The 21279-nt window shown below is 34.5% G+C and overlaps 1 protein-coding gene across 1 annotated transcript; it reads left to right on the top strand.

Annotated features, from left to right (window-relative positions):
• The first annotated feature begins 4723 nt into the window (after positions 1-4723).
• LOC149178952 (uncharacterized) lies at positions 4724-11409 on the top strand. Its single transcript, XM_089422295.1, has 2 exons — positions 4724-4792; positions 10682-11409. Exons 1-2 carry the CDS (start codon positions 4771-4773, stop codon positions 11407-11409), a joined length of 750 nt encoding a protein of 249 aa, XP_089278421.1. The 5' UTR covers positions 4724-4770.
• The last annotated feature ends 9870 nt before the right edge of the window (positions 11410-21279 follow it).

The raw sequence follows: 21279 nt of genomic DNA, 5'->3' as shown, positions 1-21279 counted from the left end.
AAGGTTCATCATTTTTGCTCGAAGTTGTTTTGCTGTCTCGAGTAAGGCAGAGTTAGCTTGTCTCGATTCTTCTCCCAATTGCACCCATAATTCTGGGTTGGCCTCTACATAAGGCACCTCCAACTGGCTTGATAATATGTGGCTCCTATGCATTGTATCCTTGATGCTAATTCATCTTCTATTTTCACAATTAGCCAAAACTCATTTTATTTGCTTCATATATATATAGGAACATCACGACTTAATTGACTGTTAGAACAACCCAGAGGTCTCAGTATGCGAGCCTAGGCTCTGATACCATTTTTAACACGCACACACATATAATATAGTGAAAAAAATGTATAAAAAAGATTCAACTCTAACAGAGGTACATATCTATATACATTAATGAAATACCCTCAAATCAAACCTTTCTAGTAAATGTGAATCTCTAGTTAACTATTTATCTGCCATGTATGATACAAATTTGAGGCATTACTGACTGGCAGTTTTTGGGGTACTCAAACTATAGTGGTTTTTACCAACACACAAGGTCTGTGAGATCCTTCATGAGGTAACTGGGTTAAACCTTTCCCTAGAATTTTTTGCTGCATGTACGCGTCTTCATATCACTTGTTCTTAGATTTTAATGTGACTGGTAGTAATCCCACTCTTCGCTCTAGCTGAGATAAGTATTAGGAATCCTGTCCGTCAATCTGGATTGCACCATCCGGTGGTGATACTTGCTTTGGGATCATCTATCTACCCAACACTCGGGCTTCCCCCCGACGTTCCAACTCATTTGCGTTTCGTGGTGGAAAGTCTTGTCGCTCTACTTCTCGTCTGCTCCTGGTCTCGCTACAGTTTTCATAGTTCGGCCTCCATGCATTGTCACAAGCTACGGAGAGGTAACTCTGATTATTCATTATCTGAGGGCTATCTCGATGCAAGGAGTTAACACATTTCCATGCTGGTCAGGTGGGGTGCTTGCCTCTTCAAATTTTGGACTATGCGGCGGTTGTTTTCCTCGACATGGACCAGGTAGTGATTATTTAGACTGTCGATTCATTCGGGTTTACAAGATATCTACTACTCTAGGCATCTTTAACCCCAGGATTCTATTTCGTGCAGATGTGAGACCCCCGTGCATGGCTTTCAAAACTCAAGTAAGGGTTTATTCCTCTGTTCTGTGTTTAATACCGTCCTGAGGGCAGTTCGTTATCCAGGTCATAATATTTGCCTATGATGGTTGTACGTATGATGCACTTTAAACTGAAAGGAGCTTGTTGTTAAATATGATGGCTTGTTGACGAATCTTACCCACAACTCTGCAACTGGTATAGGTTGGAACTTAATCTCATGGCCCTTAATGGTTGGATGATGCGGTCTAGGGAACTTACTCTTGTGCAATTCTATGAATTAGAGTGTTAATTACAATGTAGTTGTAGTATTTTGTAGCCAAGTCAATAGGACTCGCATAATCTAATGTTGGTTCTTTATGTAATTAATTCCTTCCTGTTTCGACTGTTTAGAAGAGACTGAGAAGGGTCCCTCTGATCTTAATTTAACTACTAGATAGGGGTCTGATGTGGCTTTGGTCAAATGCGTTCTAGTCTAGGAATTGTTATGTTAATTAAAATTTTGGGTTTATTTTTGCTCATACTAGCCATATCGTATTAATTTAGTTCACTGCTCTTCTGCATCGATCCCATGACATAACTTGATTGCAATTTTTTTGAGAAATGTTCTTCGCTTGAACTGAATTCGATGGAATATATTTATGTCAGAATTATTCATGAACTTTGTGGCATTTGTTTATGTAAAGCCTCATTTCTATAAGATCAGTTGCTAAGCTTTGGGGTTTTGGTTGATTACCGAGGGTATATGCGGTGCATGATTTATTTCTCAATTGTTATACTGGTTATGACATTCTTTTTCTCTTTGTTTAAAAATGCTTTCTGCATATATTTATGTTTAGTATAACTAAAGTTCATGGTTTAGTTTAAGCAGCCAGGGTACATGGATATGGATGGGTTCTTTTATGAACTCTTCCACGACTACAAACCCTAGGTATATGAAGAATCTATAAAGAAATCATATATCCCACTGGAAGCATATGGAATGGTTTGTTGAGTTAATTTCTTTCTTCAGTGAAGGAAATTCCTATGTATGTCGGAGCTCTGATATTTAAACTTATATGTTGTTGCATGATATGTTTACACTTTATATCATTTAATTGTTTATTTTTAGCAGAAGCCTCATAGGCATCGGTTTTACAGTTCATATACTTCTGGATTTCCAGATTAAGTCGACATTCATCTATAATGTTATTTTTCTCATTAGTTAAGCATTGATTGTTCACTCACAGTTGTACCGTCCTCTAAATGTGTATCAGTATCTATTAGGAAAACATGCATTATCTACTTGCTTTACTATTCTACCTAGAAACTAGTAATGATCGTGATTTACACTAAATAATTTCCAAATTATCTACTTATAGTAAACACGTCATTCACTATAACTATATTGTGTCAAGTCATAGTAAACATTCAACTATTCTACTGATAATAATTACCATGATAGTCTCACTTATCAATATTTCATTACGTATATGTTAAGTAATCGGAAGGTTTCACCACCGAGCCTCAGAACTGGAAATTATGTCCAGGTTCCCCCTCTGAGCCTTTCCACTTCTGCCAATAAGAAACAACAGGGTACCTTGGGCCTCAGGACTCTGTCCAGCCTCAAGTCCCATACCCCACATCTTGTTACCTCAACTTTCTTTCCCACTGGTTATGTTTGTGATCTCAAGGAAGAATACACCACAACCCTCCTCTTTCCAACCCCCCATGGTTCTGCCCTCTTTTCCATTTTAAGGAAAAATAAAAAGTGAAGAAACAATTGTAACTATAGTAAGAAGTTGGTTCAACTGTTTCTTTGATCCTTTTAATAATCTGGTCCAAAATCTTTTAAATAATAATTAACAGTATTTGTTTTGGCTATTTTAAACCCAATAATTTTAATAGTTAAATAACATAAATGAAATTAAACTTGGTAAAAAAACAACTCATAAAATCTCGTTGTATGTTACAAATTATATATTTAATTTTTAGTTAAATCATTTATTCAATTAATTTTAATTATCTTTAATATCAATATTAAATTAATTAAAAAACATTATTCATAAAAATTATATAACTATTTTCACATAGATAATTAATTTAATTAATTAATTTTATTTTTTTTATCTTTTTTATTTAATATAAATATAAAACCATCTTAGTCAATAAATATCCATTTTAGTTATATATTTAATTTTAAATTAAATCATTTATTCAATTAATTTTAATTACCTTTAGTATGAATATCAATTTAATTAAAGAAAATTATTCATAAAATTTATATATGTATTTTTATGTAGATAATTGATTGAATTAATTAATTTTATTACCATTACAACTTAATTAATTAAAAAACCCAATATTTGACATATGTCTCACAAAAATTTCACTCTACGCTCGTGCAACACTATCATTACTATTAAAAATGTTTTTGCTTTCACCTTCAAATCATCATATTCAGAGTAATATGTGCATGTAAAGTAGTTAGGAATACGTGACTGTTAAGTTGGCTCATTATGCCATAAAGTAGTTCGCTCATATATAACAAAAATGCCATCCGTCTCATCTCCGCTGACACACAAAATAATTGGAGCTATCAAACATATATATATATATATATATATATGAAGCAACATCCATCAACCCCATTCCACTCGACTCAATCACGTAGTACAAAATAAATATCACTAAAGCAAAACACAAACACAAAATGTTAAACAAACCATCGGTAATGTGTAGAGTCATTGTTTCTAATGTGTCAGTGGTAATGGTGATATGGTTGTGTCAAAGTTAGTAATTTGTGTCTTATATATTTACACCGTAAGGCATTTCTCTTTGAAATGAATTGCCCTAGCTGACGCCGTGTCCTATTGTTGACCGTGGATTTGTAGTGTTAGACGATTAAACGAAATTTGATCGTTGATCCCGACCATCATCAAATACCAATTTAATTTGAATCGGTTTCAAAAATATTTGGATTGTCTGTTGGGATCTCTACCTGCAACGGCTTCTCTGAGGCTTCGATCAGATCAAGAGGCGTAGCAGCCAGATGAAAAGTTCCTGTTCGCAATGGACGTTTTCTTGACATTGGCGGCAAGCCCACAGACAGCGTGGTGTCATGGATACCCATCACCCCTCCTATGTAATTTTGTCGATGGCTGCAACTCTGCAACCACATCCAGTCATTCTAGTTTTTCGATTCCTATTCTAAAGACCGCATTGTACAGTTCTAATCGTCCAAATGATGGGCAGTTTCGAGGTTTAGTCCCATCTGACAAAAGGAAGCACAAAATGACTGAAAGACATCGGCATAAAGAAATGAATTCTCTCATTTCAATTCTGAAATATTTGCTGCCAGGTGAAAATATTCAGGTATGTAATTCTTTGACCGATCACAGGGGTTTTCTCTAGTAGAGACATCAACAGTACTGTCTTGGGTTTTATTTTCATGAGGGTATGCATCCTGTGAGTTGATTTTGGTAAAATGAAGTCATTGAAATACCGCTCCAGTTGCCCAATTCCCATGGTATTTCTCCATTGAAACATTTATTCGATAGATCAACCTAAATAAGACTGTGCCTGCTCATTGCATGTTGTTTTGGTATAGCACCTTGAAACATATTATTGGTAAGGTAGAGCAAATGCATCAACGATCACAATTTCTGCAGCCATGATTGATCAAGCTCCGAGAGGTCAGTAATTTACTCAATTAATTGAGTATGCGTTTTTTTCAAATGGGTTAGTCTCATAATGAAAGTTTGATACATGAAAAATGGTGCGGTGCCTTGAATTGAATATAAAACAATCTGGGTTGGGTCTACAGTTCCGAAAAATCAGAGCAGGTGTTTTTATTACTGTTCAATTCAAGAAGAAATGACTAGATATTGAAAACCGTTGTTTTTAATTTATGGACTCTGATTGATGTTTGGAGTGTCATGTTCTCTTATTTTGGCCCTTGTAGATCATGTAGAAATGCTTTTGTTATTTTTTCGTTTGACGGGCATTTTAAATAATTAGGCTTCCTCTTATGCTGAGGGAGTATCAACCACCCACAAGTTCAGTCATCATGTCGTTTTATCAGAAATCAAAATTTGGTACAAATTGACAAAATATGTAGCCTAGATCATGGTCTGCAGAGGAACCAGAATGACCACATCGCACTGGCTGTGTTGTATGCTGAGCATCACTGGACTCTACAGCATGATGATCTAAAATTTTTAAGTGGTTGGGTCCAAAGATGTGGTGAGAATGTGTGTGCCTAAAATAAACATAGTATTATGTTTAAGCCCTCAGGGCAAAATCATAATCAAATGAAAAGAAAATAGCACTCATTCCTAGGAGGTCAGCCCTCTTAGTATTGCTCTAGGATGACTGTGCGTAGCCATGGAATTTCATCATGATTTCTTTAAACAGTGAAACTTCTTTAGAACCACTATGTCTATTTAGAGCTAGGTAACTAGTTCTTACCATATAAAGGCCACAGGAAGTCTGTTTTTTCCAATGAGTTGAATTGCCTCAATTGAAAATTCCTCCAAGAAGACGCGGAGGAGGTAATATGATCACAGCATGGTCCTCTACGACGGAATGGAAACTGAGTGGGGCCTATTCCTCTCTACAGATTGGGTCTCCAAATACAGGTTTACTTCTGGGTAATTATTGTGAAAGGGCAATGTCTAGTGGTTCTACGACTGTTGTCATGAATATCAGTGTAATATCTGTAGTAGCAGCAGCCATGCAATCATTGTTCATTGTAGGGAGTAAAAAAATAATATATGCAGTTTTCATTGTACTCAAGAGAGTTTTCAAGGTGACCACCTCTTTGAGGAGCAAATTAGAACATCGCCAATCGAAGTATTTGTAAAACATGGATGGAAACTCCCTCAAATCCTTGGAAGGGAAATCATATTGCGTCCTGATATAATAGATTGAGCACTTAAAAAAGATATAATTCTCTTCAGTCTCTGCCTTCCATAAGGGTCAAAAGCTTACATACCCATTCCTCACAAGAAATGTGATGGACAGTCTTTGCTTTCTACTTTTGAGAACATGCCCTGACGTTGAGGATCATCGAGATGAACTATATGGCTAGCATGAATTTGAAGGATCTTCTCGAAGTGTGAAGTCAACATAAGACCAAGAAGCCTAAAATTGGCAACCTAAAAATTAGAATGGAGCTTTTTAGATATCATTCCTGATAATGACATCTTCGGCAGGTGAAGAGAACGGGGAGGTTGAAGATGAGAGAATATGCAACCACATTTAGTTCCCCTGCCTCTTTTGAACAGATGTGAGATATTCCAATCGCGATTAATCAGAGTAGTTGCGATTAAGAGTACAAAGGGATTATCGTCACTGTTATAGATAACATTCAATCCAAAAATACGAAAAGAGGGAGAATATAGTAGACAATTATTCTGAATATTATGTTCATTGGTCAATGGGAATTTCTAATTGCAGCTGTCTATTCTTAAAGTGGAGGGGTGAAGGAAGGCATGTCAACTCACTGTTGAGGTCAGCTGGTGAACTTGTTCACGTCAATCAGGTAGAGATCAAACCTCTCGTTTTTTAGGATAATGTTCCTCCATCATCTGGTCCACCAAATGAGGGAATTGCTTTTGAGACTTGAGTTGGTCTTCGAGAAACCACTTGCTAGTTCAATGGAGTTGTCCTTGTCTTCAAATCTAGTGTATTTATTGCATGTTGTTCTTGGTTCATTCTCCCTGACTTGTAGAATGGTGTCTTTCTTGAAAGGTTGATACATCTAACATTGATGGTTCAAAACAATTAGTTTATCCACACTAAACAAAATGGAAGAATGACTATGTATTGTGATAGATCCAATTTGAAGGCACTTTTACCACTTTGCTTCAGAATTTGAAATAGTCCATATTAGTTTGTTTTCAATTTAAAATTCTATCCCTTCATCCATTCTTTTCCTTTGGCTTAATATTGTGGTTGACTCGTTGCTTATCAAGAGATTCCTTATACTTCTGAGTCTTCTGCAATGCCCACTTCCACCCATTGATGCATTTTGTTGATATGCTTGATGAACTTTTCAGCTTGTCATTGAGTAACTTTCTTTTGTTGTTTCTACCATCTAGCCAAAATACTTTCTACTCTGGAATCTCATGCATGCCTCAAAGATGAAAGGACAATTTATTAGTGGAGCGATGGATCAGTCTATTCTATGCTAAAGATATAAGAATTGATCATCTTCTATCGTCAAATTGTGATGGCCGTACATTCTTAGCAATCACACTACAAGTATAAGGTCCTATTGGCCACTTATATTTTTTTATGTGTTGGAATTTAGAAGATGAAGGTTGTGCCCCTTTTCAAATTGGTGTTTATTAATGGACGTAATGCATTTCCAAAGATGTCATAGAATTTTTTTGTTTCTGTCATATTCAATGGGTGTTAGTAGTTTGAAATTCACTCAAACATGCTTGAAAATTAGGTGTGCAGTTTGCTGCCTTAGTATGGTCTTCGTACATTGCCAAAGTGTAGTTGTTTTTCTTCCAGGCATTTGGCCCCATGATATAGTGTTATTGACATGGGATTAGATACATGTCTACTAATATAATAGCTCTTTTTGTAGTTGACTCCTTTTAAACTTGATGAGAAATTTTTAACATTACCATGAAATGACTCACTATATTTGAGAGTGTTTCCAACCTCATTAGACTTCATATGGAGAATATAGAATTTCATAACCCATTCAAAATTTAGCAGACTTAACAGTTTTTTGGATTTCAGGATCAACAGGATTGTGGCATTTCATTAGATTATATCATGTATGAGGATAGGTGATTGGCATTTAATCAAGAGCACCAAGCCCTATATGTATCCCAGTGTTTGGCATGGAAAATTTTAGGGGCTAATGTTCGCCCAGTGGGCTAATTTTCCATGATTTTTCCACAAAAAAGATTCGCCAATTTCCAATTTTATAAAAGACGATTCGCCCAAATTTTAGAATATAAAATTATTTTACCTTAAAAATCGCCAACATTATAGAGAGACTATATATAAAATAATTATAAATTTGATTAATTTTACAAATATATCAATAAACATTTATAATTTGCATATTAGGGATTAGTGAGATTCGCCAATGTTTTAAACTTCAAGAAAATTTTCCATCCTTAAAATTTTCCTTGGTGTTTGGTGTTGATTGTTGAACCCCTTTGCCATGGCCTTAGCAAAAGTGTACCCTTCACTCAAGTCAAAATCATTGATCACGCACATTAAGCTTTCTCTACCATATTATAAGGCTTGGATTAAGACGTTTGATCAAAATTGGGCAGTGTTGACTAATATCCCTAGAGAATTGAACTAGAGGCAAAAACTAGACAAGAGGAGAGGAATCTAGATTCTAGATGGTTGATTCTTAAATAATTAATCATTGATGTACAATGGATGCCATATTTATCTTGATTTATGTACAAATATGCATGTTTTCATATATTCTACAACTAATTTGGCATTTTGGATGTTTTTTTAATATAAATGCAAATATATAATATATATATACACACACACACACAAGACGCTTCGCTTCTGACGATTTTTGGAAAATAACACTTCCGATGCTTTGCTTCCAAAAAATAGACCCGCTTCATCCCTGGTTTGAGCAACATTGCTCAAGGGCAAACCATTTACCTGATGCACTTCCTTTGGCTAAGCTACTGCTATGACGTGGGCATATTTTGGTCAAAATCACCCAGACTTTCACCTTGCCCAGTCTACTTCCTGCCATTGGAGAAGTTGAGGCCTGGTGCATGGTTTGACATACATCCATTGTTCAACATCAAAATCTGCTAATGCAATTTAATATAATACATTTTAAAAATACATGATATATTGTAGACTAGGATGAGTACATTAGGATTAGAAAGCAAATGTATCAGGTACCCATCATAACCAGATCCTCCTTTAGTTGAAATTGCACTTTACCCTAGTTTCCCTGTCCCCTATAGAGTGAAAGAGTAGCCTCCTTGTCCATAATTTGAGGCACATTTGGTAATTTGATTTTAGTACTGCTGTTGTTGTTTCTTTCTGTGATTTCCCTATTCTGAAACTGTCAATCACACTTACTTCCATAGGGTTGCTTGAACATTATTAGTAGTGTCCGGACTCGTGCCATCATCTCATACTTCAAGTCATTGTTATGTCATGTATAATCGCTTTTCAAGTGAGGAGCCTTAGCAAATTTAGAGATTCCTGATTATGATCATGTCTGGTGGGTAAATAATTGCAAATAATGACTATTTTGTGTCTTATGCGCTAATACCCTCATTCTGCCAACCAAAGTTTTCACGGTGTGCACTCACAAAAGTTTTGCTTGCTTTTGCATAAGTTAGCAGATTGATTGTTCTGCTTGAGACAATAACTGTTAAGATTGAGCCTATATTTCAGAAGTTAATTTTTATCAAATTAAGTTACAGTTTTTGTTCCCAATTTTGATGGGAGGCTTTTCACACGGCGTATATTAATATCACTTATTTTCTTATGTCAACTCGTGATGGATAGTAGGTTGAATCTATGGATTGTCAAGTTTGTGGCTAGCTCTGGCTAGTGGAGCTTAAGATGCATGCCGTTTTACTGTAGACTGTTTAAAGCTTTGTAGTTATTTGATTTTTAAGGTGTACCTCTTTGAATCCAATGTACAATGCTGCAGGTTTTCAGTTTTGTTTAATTTGTTTGCTTTGCTTTGATGCAAGTAAATTGTAATTTATAATTAGATCACTCAAGACTTTAAAAATTTGCCAAAAATCACCAGTTCAAATTGAACATCCTTAAATTTGTTACATCCAGAGTACTTGGAGCACTACCTTATCATATGTATGTAGCTTATGGAGGATTTTCTTTGTTAACCTAGGTTTTAATTTAGGATGTCTTGAAGCATGCAACATAAGTGGTTCTGAGCACTTCTATAATCTTCATTTACAGTCAAAATGGCAAACAGAAGTTGGAAAGTGTTGCAAGAGTCAAATTCTTTTTATTATTTCTTTTGTGAGATTATGGCGTTGTATTGTTTTTATTTTTATCTAATAGCCATTTTATTCTAATTCATTGGTGCTCATTTTTCATGGGCCTTAGATGTTACGAAGAATATAGATGTCCTATTGCTGTTAATGAAGTCTTCATGCCTTCACAAAACTTTGTGCATTTACAGAACTTCTTGGTAATCCATATCCCAAAGCTCCCATAATTTCCCTAATGGAGTATACATAGAAAACATCCAAAAGGAATCCCTTGAGCAAACAAATATAAAAGGATAAGTCAAAGTTTTCCAGGCTTGAGTAAGAGACAAGCCCAGAGTTCTCTAATTGCCAGACCGAGTACCACTCTGAGGAAAGCCAGAATTGCCAAAAAAACACCTTCAAAATCAAAAGTTGAGAATGCAAAACAGCCCACAGAAGCAGACTAACAAAAATCAAAAGGATGTGATACCCAATCTCCCATCTACAAGCCTAAACATAAAGATATGATAGGTCACTAGGTTAGACTTAGGAATATACAGTATTAAATAAGTGTTTTTCTAGTTGATGTGTTCTAACTTTTTCTCCATGATAATGCAGAACAAATTATAAGGAACCACGAGGTTCCTATAATGTGGTCACCAAATAGAATTGCAGGTTTTAACTTTTATGGCACTGCTGGAGTTTGCACAGCAATAAAGAGTGAGAGAGATTTGTTTTCATGTGGCATACCAGATTCTGACAGTGTACTAAATCCCCATGGATATGTACTACCTTTCAATGAAGGTTATATAAAGGCAATATCTTTGAGTGTACCAGATGCCCCTGTGTACTTTCCACAAGCTTTCAGTTTTCATACGTACCCAGCACATACATTGAAGCAAGGACTTATTAGTCAAACGAATTGGGACTACATGGTGCCACCAGGAAGCAGTCTTCAGAATGTACCTTTTAAACTGCAACCTCAAGGGAATGCCCCGGAACTGCAACTACCTTTCAAACTGCATCCTCAAGGGAATACCCAGGAACTTCAACTCCAAGATTTTCAGTACTTCGTTGTGATTGATTTTGAGGCAACTTGTGACGTGGGTACACGTCTTAGTTCACAAGAGATAGTGTTTTTTTATTTATCTCATATCTGGTTCTTATTTGTGGCGATTTCCTTTCCATTTATGCAGATTATGAACAATGGAAAAGAGGGGTCGCGCCCTCCATTTCCATCCACTTCTTTTCATGATCATTCCAAGATGGAGAAAAAGGAATGTTTTGATAATTGCGAGATCCATTACGGTTTCGTCTCAAATGATCTTCAGACATTCTCAATGTAAGAGAATACTTATTGTTATACTTGAAGAAGTGTATTGAATGACCACTGACCCAAGACCGACGAGGATATGACAAAGATGAAATGTAGGTGTTATATGTAAATTGCTAAAAGGGAACTACCGAAGATGAAATACAAGTGTCATATATAATATGCTAAAATGGAACTATTGTTGTTAAATCGCTTTCATTATATAGAATATATGTTTATCCAACTCAATTTGCAGTTTTCTAAATCGTCAACATTTAAAATTTCATCCTTTTGTGCTTATCGCTTCAAATCCTGATTTTAGCTTGGAATTCATCCATGGTTCTCAGCTAAGACCAATAAAATCATCAAGGAAATTAATCCTGTAATCTTACTATAATAGAGATCAAATTTTGTTACTTTTACGAGTTGCCTAAAGATTTGTTGCAAACGTTGGTCATAATAGTGCTCGCATAGTGTTGGTATTCTAGCCTTTTGAATTCTTATTGTACATCATAGATGTATTTCATGTCAAATATAATAAATCTCAGAAGCCACTAACTACTGACAGACATTCATTTTGAAGTAATAATGTTACTGTTATGAAATATCTTCTTAAAGTTGCTCCAGAATTTTGTGTCATGCGTACTTTTTGCAATAAACAGTTGGGAAATCCCATGAAGATGAGACAACTCAGGTAGCAAGATGCGTGCTTGGAAACAAAAGAAATAAATTTAAAACGCGGTTGGGAGAGCTCAAGAAACTATGTTATCACAAATAGGTTAATACCCATACTATAAAAGGAGACTGAAATTAAATGCAGGGTGCACACCGAATATTAAATGATAGTATCATGTTTAGATCATCTTCTGTATTTTTGCATTTTTTGAACATATTCAAATGGACATGAAGTTTGTCGGGGTAAAAATCCCAAAAAAGTGGCCCAAAATCTAGTGATAAGGAGGGGAAGCAATGCAGGTAATTTCCACCTGCAACTTGATTCCATATTTTTACAAGTTCTTAACATAAATGGTAATTTTTTATTAAATGGCTGTTCATAAGTCAACATCTCTTTCTACCTGTTGTAGAGCTTCTTTAACTTTAATTGACCTGTTATTATAGTTAGAAGGTTATTTGTCAAATTTCATATCATAGCTATTTTAGTCTTGTCACAACCTATTGCTTATTTCCCATTTCATATCTATGATATCTTTGTCTTATTGCCACCTTATTATATGTAATGGTTTTTTCTTCAACGAAAATGGGCACAAAGGTTCTTTAGCCAAAATTTAAGTTTCTTTCACACGCCACGCCCTCATTATTTGAGTATCCTCATCCTACAACACCTCCAAAAACAACTTCTACAGTAAAAATGCCAACTGTTGTTTTGTATCTATTAGGAAAGGCTAAAGTGAGAACAAAGAAAGAAACAAATCAGAAAATTGCTATGGATGAGGGAAAGATTTTTGGTGAAGAAGGACCAATGAAAGGCCCAAAATCTAGTGATAAGGAGGGGGAAGCAATGCAGGTAATTTCCACCTACAACTTGATTCCGTACTTTTACAAGTTCTTAACGTAAATAGGATATTTTTATTGAATGGAAGTTCATAAGTCAACATCTATTTCTAGATTTTGTAGAGCTCCTTTTCCATTCATTGAACTGTTATTATAGTTAGAAGTTTATTTGTCAAATTTAATATCATAGCTGTTTCAGTCTTGTCGCCAATTATTGGTTTTTTCCCATTTCATATCTATCATATCTTTGTCTTATTGTCACCTTATTATATGTAATGGTTTTTTCTTCAGTGAAAATGGGCACAAAGGTTCTGTATAGAATATTATAGTTGAGATCTAGGAATGGAGTGTATCACACCATTGTTGTTTATGGTCATGGTTGTATTCAGAAAATCACGGTCAATTTAACATTGTTATTTGAAGTTTATTTCTCCTTCATTTTATGATCTTAGGCTTCTTCTCAATTTTTCCATCTACATAACCCACTCTTCCTCTATGCTTATTCAAGTTAATTTAATTTTTGCAAGTGGATATTGCATCTTCAGTAGCCATTTTGTGAAATTATCTCAAATGTACCTTTAACATTATTATTTGTGTCCTCATAGGGTGATCAAAAGCCTATTTTCTAGGCCTTTATATTGTTATTTTTCATGGTAATAAATGTTGACTAAATGATATTGAACATTGTAAATATATCATTTTGAAACATTATAATGTTGTGCATAGATTGCATTGATTTTACAAGACACTTCAAGCTACTAGTTCATTTTCTATTGGCTTGCCTTATGGCATTTTCTTTGCAACATCAGGTGCAAATGCTAGTTGTATTTGTCATGATCAATAAAAATATAAAATATGAGATTTGTGTTGTGCAAAATATCTCCCTTTATTTTTTAATATGGTATCAGAACAGGGACTAGCTTGACTCCCTCCAGAGAGAGCTATCAAGAGAGAGCTAGGAAGATGAGAGAGCTTTAAATTGTATTCTGTCGTAAATTGACTAGGATAGGAGATTGTGTTGTGCTTAGTACTTTGTGCAATTAAATTTCTTTATAGATCTGATGTTTGCTGCTTGTAGATTTGATTGAGAGTGGCATCTCAAATCTGGGTGTGGCATCTCAAATCTGGACTTAAAATCTGATTGGCCAGCGTTGTTGATTATATTCAACCACTGAGTGTGAGATGGAAATGTCTTGGTGTTGTGGAATGTTAGGGTTCAAACCCTACCAGGTCATAGATCATGCTGAAAAAATAATGCTGCCGCTGGCCAACTGCATATACTCACACCCAAAAAGTCGTTTGATCCATATCTTGTGACAGATCCAATGGTTGTGGAGATCTGAGTGTAGTGCGAGCCCTTGTTTATCTGCTAGTTGGGTGAAGTTTTTTTTTAAACCGACTACGGGAATACCAAACGTGAGAAATTTTTTGGTGGTGATTAATCACTGCTAGTGCCAGCCAGGCGTAACGCATCGTAGTGACATGGATTAGCCTATTATTAAGGTTGCTGCCAATTATGAAATATAGAAGTTCGTTAGCTGTGGAGGCGGAGAATGTTGAAGCCATCATTTCTAGAATCAAACACAAGTCTAGCCAGGTGGATAAGAGAAGTTCAAGAAATCGATTTTGCAGCATTGGATTTGTCTATGAGATATTTTGACTAATTTTCATGTGGATCACAATAGAATGGAATATGGGGAAAGATTATTTTCTGAGTCTTGTGGAGCAAGTATTTTTGATTGGAAATCTTTAATATGTGGGTGAGTTCGGTTGAAGATGTTGTGTGTAAAATAAAAAGGGCAGAGATGATGTTAATGTTTGTATTTTTTATTAAAAGAATTAGTGATTTTCAAACTGGAAGCCCCGGTGTTCGAAACATCAATTATTGTGTTCAATTCTTAAACACATTAAGTATCCAAACCTCCATCCTATCAATTTATGGATAGCCAAAAGTGAAATCAATTATTGTGTTCAATTCTTAAACACATTAAGTATCCAAACCTCCATCCTATCAATTTATGGATAGCCAAAAGTGAAATATCCAACAGATGGTCGTTTGTCCATAGGATGGCTCATTACTTGATGACTCTTATCGCAAAAGCCTCGACGAGCCGAGTTGTCAATATTGTTGATCAAATTTCATCAAAGATGGTCATAGGTTTTAAATAGAGGTCATGTGACAGCTCAAAGATGGCCTGAGTTGTCAATATTGCTGATCAAAGTTCATCAAAGATGGTCAGAGGCGGTTACGTTTTAAATAGAGGTCATGTGACAGCTCAAAGATGTGTTGGTGACAGAGCGGAGTTTGCGAGATTCCAGAGTGGAGTGGATGTGAGTGCCAATAAATATCGTTCAGACATATATCATATTGTTGTTGTAATATGTTTTCCATGCAAACATTAAGGGAGGGTGTTAAAAGTAATGCTTCCATATCTTGTGTAGTTGTCATTAAGAGTTATCAGGAGTGAGTCTAAAACTCATTGTTTCAAATGTGTGAATTGTAATGGTGAGCTAGTTATATCAAAGTCTATAATTTATATATTTGTACTTGTAATAATCGATAAAAATTAAGTGTGAAATTTGTGTTGTGCAAAATCTCTCTCCTTTCTTTATTTTTCTAATACTGCCGTGATTCAGTTTGACGTACTCGTCTCATTGTTATATTACCCTTCATTTTAAAGTTAAATATTTTAAACACGCATCATTTATACTACTTTCTATGATAACTTTTACCATCAGCCTTGGAATTTCACTTTCACAACACTGGCGTTTTATATGACGGTTAACTTATTATATCATCCTTCATTTTAGAGTTAATTATATGACGGTTAACTTTTTACATTATCCTTCATTTTAGAGTTAAATATTTTGAACACAATTTACTTATTTGATTTAAAAGTCTATATGGGCAAATATTAAGGTTAATCAATTATAAATAAAAAATAAAAAATATTCAAATTAAATTTTGAAATATAAACTTTTACCAAACTACATTTTATATTTAATCACAAGGTTTTGTTAGAAGTTTTGAAGTATTGTTTTATATGAGCAGATATTCCACACTTGCTTATTATGCTAGATAACATTATTTTATGTGTTATAGTGACGGTATAACGCATTTAATTGTATTTTTGATTTTTTTACTAGTTTGACTGCTTATTAGTTTGTCTTTGATCAATTTTTTTTTCTCGTTTAACATTAGGAAATCAATTTTTATTATTTTTTTTATTATATAAATTTATTTATTTATAAATTGATTGGTTGAGGTCTTGCTATGAAATTTGACTGCCTACTAGTTTGTCTTTGACCAAATTTTTTTCTCATTTATCTATAGTTTAACATTAAGAAATCAATTTTTTTTATTCTTTTTTATTATTTAAATTTATTTATTTATAAATTGATTGGTTGAGGTCTTGCTATGAAATTTTTAGTAACTTCTTAATTTAATAGTTGCTAAAAATTTTATTTATCTATTTTCATTTTATTTAATTTTAAGATTTTATTTAATTTAATTTTATGATTTTTTAAAAGTAAAAGGAAATAAGAAAGCCTATAATTTTTTTTTTTAATGGGAAAAAAACCTATAAAAAACAATATTAATCTTGATTTTATGATGATGATGATGATGATGATTGTTAACATCCACTGAGACCAAACTTTGTTCTATTGGACCTAAAGAAACAAATTATTTAGTTTGATTTAAGATTTTATTCTTATGCTCAAAAAGCTTGGAGAGAAGCCTCCCAAGCTCATTATAATTTTGACATCGTAAAAGGCTAGGAAGGTCAGTATTGACACAAAGATTATGAAATTGAGATCTAATGTGGTTGTACGCCGGTCTCTCTAAGAGGAAGTGGTTTTCATCCTCGATGTTCCTATTCTCACAGAGATGGCAGATCCTTTCCATCCATGGTGTTTTAGGAACTACCCAACTACCTGTTTCACTATGGAGCTCATGAGAGTTTATTCTAATCTTTGCTATATTAATTTTCTTCTTTGAGCTAGTTAAAAGAAAGAGATACTTTTGATCTTCTAGGGTGGGCTTGATGATCTTCTTATAATAACTTAATTTTCTTTTAGCTGCTAAATCTTTCTCACACCACCTTTTTTCTTTGAACTTAGAAGTAACAATATTTTTAATGTTATTAATGTTTTGCAAAGCATCATTCTCGTTGATCTCCCAAAGGTTTAACTAGGCCTTCGTGTCTTTATACCACCCCCGCTTGAGCTTTAGGTGGTTTTGGCTAGAATTTAAGGCTAGCTTAGGAAGTCTACGATCTCCTATATTATTGAGTTTGTGCTTTTACAACAAAATCCTAGTCATAGCTAGGCTCTCGATAGGGGAAATACCTACTTCTATAAGGAGAATAGGATAGGGTGTATTGCTTTTAATTTTCAGGTTATGCGTTATAAAACGCTTCTGGATTTTCTCAATCTTTCTCAAGGATTCTCTAGAGATGCTGCAACCCCAGACCTCACATCCATATAAGATAACAGGAGTGACTAAAGTTTCAAAAAGGAACTTATTTTTATCCCACAATACAAGGTTTTCCGTTTTAAAATTATTTTCAAGACCAAAATCAGCTTTCCACCCCCCATTAATCCTTTTCTCAATGCTATAGTTCCAGTTGAGCTTGTGATGAATATCAATTCCTAGGTACTTGTAAGAATACACTTCCTCCAAGTTATTATTTTCATACATAAAATTAGCGTAAGTGTCCTTCTTGGATTTGATAATCATAACTTTTGTTTTGTCAGTGTTAACAGTCATACCCATGGTAGAGCACAAATCCTTAAGCAGCCTAAGTTTCTTATCAAGATCAGATGGGTACCTTGCGAGAAGAACAATATCGTCAGCATAGAGAAGAAGGATGATGACTATCCCAGCTAAGATTGTCACAACACAACCTGCTTCCTCTAAATAACCTTCAAGCTTGTCGATGTAAATGCCAAATAGGGTAGGGGAGAAGGGGCAACCTTTTTTAACTCCAATATTACATTTAATATCTTTCGACAACCCCTCATTGCTTTTTAGCTTGGCAATTACATTCTCGTATAATCTTATAGCGGCAGCTGTCAACTTGAAAGGAACCTTTAGCTCTTCTAATCTATTCCAAAGGTTGTTTCTAAGAACCGTATCGAAAGCCTTTCTAAAGTCCACAAAGCAAAAAAAGAGATTGGATTTATCATTACGACATTCCTCGACAAAGATCCTAAGCATAAAGAGGTGGTCTATTGTTGAGTGATGCCTTCTAAAACCTACTTGGCCTTTAGCCCGCTCACCTTCACTTTCAAGCCATATGCTCAACTTCTTTTCCAAAATAATACCATATAGCTTGGCTAAGAGAGGGCTGATCATAATGGTCTGATAATTAGAGGGATTATTTGTATCCCCACTTTTAAAAATAGGGATAATGAGGCTCTCAGTCCATGGTTTAGGGAACCCTTGCTTCACTGCTTGATTGAAAAGCTTGTGGATGTGGGGGATGAGGATAGGACCTCCAATTTTTAAGATTTCTGCCTGGTAACCTTTGATGTCCTTAGCTTTCCCATTTGCCAGGCGTTTAACCCCAAAATCAATGTCTTCTAATGAGAAAACTTCTTTTGTTGTGAGCAGGGTTTCAAATTTATCCATGACATTTGGAGATTCATAAAGCTTTTTAAGATAGGAATTCCAATCGCGTAAAGCAATTTTATTATTATCTTTAGTTTTCCTAGTCAGAATCTGCCTCCAAAATTTCTTAGGATGTACCTTAGAGAGGTGTAAGAGATTCTCTTGTCTTTTACGAATGTATTGCCTCTTTTTCCTTTTAGTTAGGGCTTTGTATATTTTTATCTTACCCATTTGAAGAGATTCATCAACAACTTCCTTACTTGCTCTCCTCGCACTTTTACAATGTTTGTCATACCATGGGTTGGTTTTGCTATTTCTTTTATTATTTGAAACTTAAATTGATAACTTGTTAATATAATATGAGAGGGTTGTAGTAAAATTATGATAGAGGTCTTCTATGTTGTCTATACTAGATAAACGAAGCAAATTAGTTTTTAATTCATTTAGAAAAAGATTGTTTTTATTTCTATCAAATATTAGGTTCTTTTGGCTATAAGGATTATTTTCTATGGGATCTCTATGCATGAAAAAATTCAGAGTTATAAGTAAAGGCCTATGATCAGAGTTAGGCTCGTGGTCATTTAAGATGTCAAAATTTATTATTTCGTTGTATAAAGGGAGATCGGAAATAACATAGTCTACCACACTGCTACCAAGCCCATGGATGCAGGTCATCTGGCTAGAATTGGGCCACTTCTTTAGACCGTTGCAAATTATGAGATCCTGAGCACTACAGAGCTTGATTAGCTCTGACCCAAACAAATTCTCCCCGAGGTCTTCAGAGCTCCTTTTGTACCTACTAGCTAGAGTAGGGTCTTCGTCTAACCAAAGAGGATTAGGGTTGGAATAATTGCTTAGAATAATAGCTTGGTTGCTTGAATTTCGAGCATTAAAGTCACCTATTAAAAGGATATTACCTGCATTCTTTAGGCTAGAAATATCATTCTCTAAACCATTGTAGGGACTATTTTTATCTAGATTCTTCTTCTTATAGAAGTTAGAATTGATGGGGGGAAGTAACATATTGCTATGTAGGTCATTTTATTATTAGTGTTAGTGATCTCTATCCAACTATATTGGTTGTAAGGGCCATTTTTATAAATCCTAGCATGGAGGGAGATGTTCTTCTTAATGTAACAAGCTATTCCCTCAATGCCTCTACGGGAGGATCGCTTGTTTCAGGTAGACCATAGCGTAAAGCCATCTATGTTAGGGACCTTAGATTCTTCGTGCTCCCAGGTTTCAACAAGAAAAATAATATCAACATCATTTGAGATCCAACTTAACTTGGGGCCTTTGTTCCATGGAAAATCCCGATAGTTCCAAGAAAGAATTCAAAGCATGTTGAATTGCTATTTATTACTATCTTTTTGGTTTCTATATTGGATAAAGGCTTTTCTATTTCTGATTATTGCCCGATTTCCTTCATTCCTAGCTTCTTTTACCTTTTGAGCCTCCTTTCTTAATTCTTCTTGATCTTCTTGAAGATCTTCATTTATAAATATTCTCGTTCCTTTTAGACTTGAGGTTTTACTAAGTATGTCATTCTTATGATCAGTAGAGATCACCTTTATTCAGATTAGTCTTCCTTTATTCTCTATTAATTTCCCCTACCTTGTTGCTCCTGTGAGACATGTTGTTTCAATCTGTAATCTATTATGTATTTCTGTCTGGGCTATGGCTAAAGTATCCTCATCTACCTCCTCTTTTAAACCAAAGATTATAGGGTTCAAGGCCCTTTTGTTACTCTCATAGTTTAATTCTATTAATTTTTTCATTTCATCTTTAATTGGTTTGATATCTAATTTATCTACCACATTATTTAGGGTGAGGCGGCTATTAACTTTTTCTTCTAGTTCTTTAATTATGTCCTTCATTTTAAAACTATCTAAAGTATCAACATCTCCTTGCTGGGATGTTTGGTAGGTATCTTGGTTTTGTTTTTCTATAACCTACAACCTAGTTTCCATTGCCACCATTTTAGTCTCCAATAGTTCTAGTCTATTTTCTATTTGTTTTTGGATCGTGTCTTCAAGAGATGCAAATTTATTTTCTAGCATGGCTTCTAACTCTTTTTGTAACTTGAATTCTCTTTCTTCTCTACATTTCTCTAAAGACTCTATATACTCATAAAGGCCTTGTAGAGTAATTGTGCTAGGTCTGCCTTTGGTAATCTTTGGTAGCTGTGGTGAAATATTCATACTTGAAAATATATGAGAAAATATGTATTAGAAAAAGATAAGGAATGTGTGCACCTGATATCAGCAAACCTGACTGCAGATCGCACTTGCCCCGGATTGGATTGACCACAGATCCAAAGGTAAAAACCCACGAGTTTCTAGTCACAACAAATGTCTCGTTATAAAAGATATTAAATTATTACCGCAGAGAGATCGTAAATACATCACCCTAAATTATTACCGCAGAGAGATCGTAAATATATCACCCTAAATTATTACCGCAGAGAGATCGTAAATACATCACCCTAAATTATTACAGTAGAGAGATGGTAAATTATTACCGCAGAGATCGTAAATACATCACCCTAAATTATTACCGCAAAGAGATGGTAAATTATTACAGCAGAGATCGTAAATGCATCATCCTAAATTATTACCGAAGAGAGATCGTAATAAATTTTATTAAAAAATGGTTAATTTCTAATTTTCTATTAAAACAAAATATATAAAATCCATATCAATATAAAAAAATAATCCATTCAAAGGTGGATGTGAAATTTTAATATTACCTTCATTTAAATAAGTTTAAATATAATTT

The sequence above is a fragment of the Pinus tabuliformis genome, chromosome 4_1 (genome assembly GCF_031772625.1).
Source record: "Pinus tabuliformis cultivar Carrire ecotype Pingquan chromosome 4_1, CPIR1, whole genome shotgun sequence".
Lineage (NCBI taxonomy): Eukaryota > Viridiplantae > Streptophyta > Pinopsida > Pinales > Pinaceae > Pinus > Pinus tabuliformis.
The sequence above is the reverse complement of the archived record's forward strand: the minus strand, read 5'-3'. Positions and strand labels throughout refer to the sequence as shown.